Source organism: Tarenaya hassleriana, unplaced genomic scaffold (genome assembly GCF_000463585.1).
Source record: "Tarenaya hassleriana unplaced genomic scaffold, ASM46358v1 Cleome3, whole genome shotgun sequence".
Classification (NCBI taxonomy): Eukaryota; Viridiplantae; Streptophyta; class Magnoliopsida; order Brassicales; family Cleomaceae; genus Tarenaya; species Tarenaya hassleriana.
Genome location: NW_010966177.1, coordinates 3,990,095 through 3,995,735, shown reverse-complemented (window position 1 = coordinate 3,995,735; position 5,641 = coordinate 3,990,095). Strand labels below are relative to the sequence as shown.

The window sequence follows — 5,641 nt, the reverse complement described above, 5'->3', positions numbered from 1 at the left end:
TGCTGCAATTGCATGACTTAGCTTGATAGTTGTTTTATCTTTATCTACGTTCAGCTCAGAATATAACTCTTCAACAAGAAGTTTGTATGTCAAATCAGTCGGAGAAAAAAAGAATATCACTCCTTTGGCATCTTTAACTTTTCCATCCCATTCATATTCCCCACTCGAATTCAATGTCCACTTGCCACCAGACTTGTAATAAATAATCGTCATTCTTTCATCACTTGCATCCATTATGACTGTATAAAATAAACACAAAATGTGAGATATATGATGATCAGTTTGACGAGTATGACCAGTTTGCCGAGTATGACCAGTTTGACCAGTTTCGTCAATATGACCAGTTAGACGAGTTTGCCGATTCTGATTATTTCGAAGAGTTTGACCAGTTTGATATAGTTTAACTAATGTGACCAGTTTGACTAATGTGAATCATGATAATATTGATTCAACTCAATTAAGTCTACAAAATACGATATGCTATTGATATATATGTTCCATTTTACTCATTTATACCATATGTGTCGAATATAAACATGAAAACAACAAAACCCTTTCATAAAAAGAAAAACTCTAAATGCCCAAAGTATATAACGGAATTTAAAGAAGAAAACTTACCTATACACGAGATCTATGCTTATTGGATGAGATTATTGGAGATTTCGCTTGTTTTTCTCAATAAATTTGGTGAGAATTTCACACTGTAGAGGAGGAGCTCGAAGAGAGAGAGAGAGCGTGATACAGGCGCGAAAAAACGGAAGAAAGGAGAGAGAGAGAGTGGGAGAGAGAGAGGTGGAAAGAGGAGAGAAAAATATTTTTATTTTATTATATTATATAAATTAATAAAGGGTATTATAGGGAAACTACATTTATAAGGTTATATTTGATGTTGTCTCTTTTCTTTTTTTTATGAAGGGTATCCATTGAAGTCCCATGTATCATTTAAGGGTATTTTTGCAATTGCCCCCTTTAACAAACCCTAAATATTATAAAACTATATTTGAGAGGAAAAAAGATATTAATACAAATGAATATATTGATTGATATTTAAGAGATACGTACGTTAAATATTTATTATCGAAATCAGTGATTGGGTTGATGGGTAAGTGCGCAATTAATGGATGGGTGTTTATATTTAATGAGCAATTCTCATCAATTTCATCACTTTCATCATTTCTAAGCATCAAAAGGCGGTCTTAGAGATATATACACACATATATAATACTAACTACTGTGTAATTGAACATAATATGGCTGATTGCATACAGAAAATAATCAATGAGCCATATATATATATATATATATATATAATTTAATAAGCTAAATGGCAGCTGCTCGTTTATGACTACTTAAATGCGAGGCAAACGGATTCATCGTCACTGGTCCCAACATAATCTTAATTGCCAAGCATTCGCATTCGCATTCGCATTCGCATTCGCATTCGCATTCGCATTCGCATTCACACTTGTATTTATGTCCATGTTTCCAACTATACATGCACATACATACGAAAGATGCTTTATATAAAATTCCATGAAAATATTATTTTAATGCATATAGCAAAAGCAAAAAAAAAAAGATTTTAGAACTACAAGGTAGAGAAAGGGAAACCGGTATTAGGGTTCCCTGAGTTCTGATCTACATGGACCAATAAATATAATAAATCACTATAATTCCCCTTTTTACTTGGACCAATAAAACGAAAAATAAAGATGGATTTAAAAAAAAAGTTTTCGGCAAGGAACCTGGGTGCAAGAGGCTCGTGGAGATCATTTCCGAATTGATTTGGGAATTTGCATAGAATCGGTGGGATCTCCCCAACTCAGTTGGTTTGAGAGCCCACTTACTGAACAAGAGGTCGTGGGTTCAATCCCCAGAGTATGGAGATTTCTCCTCCGGCCACCTTCGGATGTCTCACATCCCACACGTGTGGTGTCGGTTGTGCGTGTGGGTCGGGATTAGTCTGGGCCCTTTGGGTTTAGGATTACCCGGTTATAAAAAAAAAAAAACATTAACATCTCGATCCCATACGACGTCGCATGAGCAAAGGAGAGACTCCAGCTGCCAGAGAGGGAAATTTTTTTTAAAGAAATGCGACCGACCCAAGCCGAAACGTGACCTTTAGACACGTAATTATGTATGGTTCAAATTTCGATGCTTAGAAAAAAGCAAGAACAAAGTCATGAAAATAAAGATTCATGGTTGACATTATTTTAGCGAAAACTAAGATTATGTTTATCAACAAGTGAAAGTGATTTTCGGACAGAAAAAGGCAAAAGTAAATCTTGTGCCTTAGGGTTTAGTTTCCCAGTTCCGATCTATTAGCAATGGGTTGCATATACACTTGGCATGTCATAGAGTCGAAAACCCTTTTTCAACTATTAGGTTAGTGAAGGTATCCATCCACAAGCGAACAAAGTACGGATTCCACAGAGAGAGAGAGAGAGAGCAAAAAAGAAGAAGAGGAAGTAATAAATGTGACATGGGGGGAGACAAGGGCTTCATACGTGAAAGAGAAAAACAATGATTCTATTACGAAACTGCAAGTACTGTACTGTCTCCGAGAGTGAACGTGAAAAGCATTTTGTCAATCTGCCACCAGACGAAACTTCCCTCGTGGGTGAAAAGACAACCTACATTGCCCTAAGCATCAACAGGTTCCCATTAAATGCAAAAAAAGCTCAGACACCCCCTCCTCTTTTTATATTCTTTCTCCTACTGCTGGAGCTGAAATAACCAATCAAAAAGTGCAGATGCCTATTGAAAACTCCATGAACGAACTATCAAAGATCGGATTTTGACGCACCTGCCGATGTGATTGATCATAGAGCAATCGAGAAGGCGGAAAAGACGATCTCTCTCTCTCCCTCTCTCTTGTCAGCAGGATGGACCAATGGCACTACTTCCCTCCTCCAACTCTGTCTTCGGCTGAGCAGAATGTGTCGGTACAAAACGCAGAGCCTCATGTTGCTGGCGAAACTGATCAGAAGGACTGTCAAAGCTGCAAAGAGCCAACGACGGCGGCGACAAGACCGTGGCGCCGGAGCTCGTCTGGTTAAACCCGGTCACAGTTACAGGACCCGACGCTGACTCGAACCTCAAGTTCTCAACTTGCGACTGGTTTAGCTGATTCTGATGATGCCCACCTCCATATGTCCTAAATATATGCTGTTCTCTCATGGCCGCGGCCGCTGCCAACTGCTGAGCCTCATAGATATGCAATTGCCCATGTGGTTGGGCGGTCGGAATAGCCATCACTGCAGGAACCATGTTCTGATGCTGATCCGCCATCACGGAGGGAGAAGACGACGGATTTCCGATAGCGGCCAGTTGGTGGTGCATCGCCATGGAAGGCTGCATAATCGGGAGCATAGCTTGAGGGCCGATACAAGCGGCGAGCTCCTTCTTGGCAATATCCAGATCGAGCTGGAGTTGCTTGAGGCGGTGCTGGAGGATGGAGATGAGGCCGCCGCAGCCGTAGACCGGATCGCGGAGCCGGGCCTCGGCCTCGTAGAAGAGGGAGTTGACGGCGTCTTCCCTCTGATTAGGGCTCAGATGGTTGAGAAGCTTAGAGACGTTGCTTGCTCCGAACACCTTATGGACGTACGCGAATTTCTGTGGCTGGTCCGGTGGGAAGTACGGCGCGAATACGCATTCCTGTGTGCATTTTCGCCTGAGAAACTTGCAGGCCGCGCATGGCGAGCTTGATGACGACATTCACCCTCTCTCCCAATAACGCTGAAACATACACAGTAATTAAAATTCAGAATTTGTGTGTGTGTACATATATATATATATAAATAAATGCACCGAGGAAGCTTCGTGTCAGAGAGGGGAAAAAGAAACAAGAAAAGTTATCGTAATGGAACAGTAGTGAATCCTGGTCATAGTACGAACAATTACGGAAAAAGTGAGAAGGGAACTGATCTGTTTCGTCCATGATTGACGATTGCTACTCTAAGTTTAGTGGAGAGAAAGAATTCTATGCCGGAAGATTTGGGATTCGTCGAAGCTTTGATGGAGAGTGAGATTAAACGAGAACGAGGATATGAACCGACAACGAATTGATGCTGTAACTGACCAGAATTGGAGAGAAATGAGGAAGCGCGATGGGGTCTTCGAAATCTTTCTCCGTGTTTCAGATCTGTTTGGAAGGAGAAAAAATTTAAGCAGGAAATATATATATATATATATATATATATTATATCCAAACAGAAAGTGAAAGAAAATCTCTCCATATCAGTCGGCTTCACTGAATCGAATCATATACCACGCTTTTAGAAAGTAACTCGGAATAAATTGGAAAATCAATCTCACCTTAACAGTCACGAATCAGCCTTTCCAAACTTGACCTCTCTCTCTCTCTCTCTCTCTCTCTCTCTCTCTCTCTCTCTCTCTCTCTTCGTGGAAGAACTCGTTCGATTATCACTGTCTCTCCCTCGCCCTGTCAGATGCCAACTGTACCAAGGATGAGAGACGAAACCCCAAGGCTCTCTAGATTCCGGCGATGATGGTGATCGGAGGCCGTTCAGAGGGAGATAGTGGACGGGCGAAAACAAGGCGACGAAGAGAGCGAGGAGCGACAGAGAATTCGCGGGTCTAGGGTTTCTGAGTCAAACCCGAGTTTGATCGGATCTCCGATTTTTTTTAAGAGCCTGACCCGAACCCGAACCCGAACCTGACGGGGAGGAGGACGATGACGAGAAGGGAAGGAAGCTTTTCTCTCATGACGGACAAAACTTCTGAAGTGTTGCCGTTGATATCACATCACGGATGTTTTCAGCCGTCCGATCTGATAATCATTTTTTTGGATTTAATTTCTTTAATCTGAGCGGTTTATGGGCACTCTGAGTTACCTTTTTGCCCCTTACCACATGCATGCTTTTACTAAAATACCCTCTCACGCACATCCATCCACAAAGTCTAAATGTATATCCTGCCAATCTGTATAACTTAATGAACAAGTTGAAAGTCGAGATTACAATAAGAATATATTTTAATAGCAGATGATAAATCCACGTGGAACCGAATATGGACTCGTTTAAATTCATTATTGCACATGGGTTTTTAATAGGGATGGTTTAAAATTATATCCATTGTACTTTATGATGCAAATTCCGGTCCATAGTAGAAAGCCCTGGTAACATGAACGAAATAATATTTTCAATCATCGTATCTCAATACATCACATGAAGGTCAACGTATAAAATAATGTGAGATCTCGTGGACATTTTTTTTTAATAAGACTTGTCAGTAATTTCGAATCTAACTAAAGATTTGAATGTAAATAAACGAGAGGGGTGGGGGCAGGTACGTAATTCAACACTTGCGGACCCACACCGGAGTACGGACTTTTCCACGTGCGTTACCGAATGACCTAAAATCAATCAACAAAAAGCACCGTACTCCGTTAGGTCAAAAGTTTTCCGTACGCAATTTTTATCATACGAACTGTATAAGCCAATTATTTCCACCATATTTGCCTAGAAAGATACAAAGCATATATATGTATATGCACATGTTCTATATTGTGAGAATTTAAATGTGTATACGGCATCCTACCAATGTATACGTTTGATGATATATATATATATATATATATATATATATATATATATATATATATATATAGAACAAACGA

The 5,641-nt window shown here is 40.2% G+C and overlaps 1 protein-coding gene across 4 annotated transcripts; it reads right to left on the bottom strand.

Annotated features, from left to right (window-relative positions):
* Positions 1-2,370: 2,370 nt before the first annotated feature.
* On the bottom strand, positions 2,371-4,750 carry LOC104819225 (LOB domain-containing protein 36-like). Of its 4 annotated transcripts, none has more exons than XR_772771.2 (4): positions 4,318-4,750; positions 4,082-4,144; positions 2,807-3,738; positions 2,371-2,643 (listed from the first exon to the last, which is right to left on the bottom strand). XR_772771.2 is itself a non-coding variant. In XM_010549202.2 (3 exons), the coding sequence occupies exon 3, from the start codon at positions 3,715-3,717 to the stop codon at positions 2,878-2,880; it is 840 nt and encodes a 279-aa protein (XP_010547504.1). In that variant the 5' UTR covers positions 3,718-3,738; positions 4,082-4,144; positions 4,318-4,750; the 3' UTR covers positions 2,371-2,877. The 4 variants fall into 4 exon arrangements, 2 of the variants coding, with proteins under 2 accessions (XP_010547504.1, XP_010547505.1); XR_772772.2 differs by having other exon boundaries at positions 2,371-2,633; XM_010549202.2 differs by having other exon boundaries at positions 2,371-3,738.
* Positions 4,751-5,641: the final 891 nt, after the last annotated feature.

What these genes read in the sequence shown, in the direction of transcription:
- LOC104819225 (XM_010549202.2), bottom strand. Translation starts at nt 3,717, where the DNA reads ATGTCGTCATCAAGCTCGCCATGCGCGGCCTGCAAGTTTCTCAGGCGA.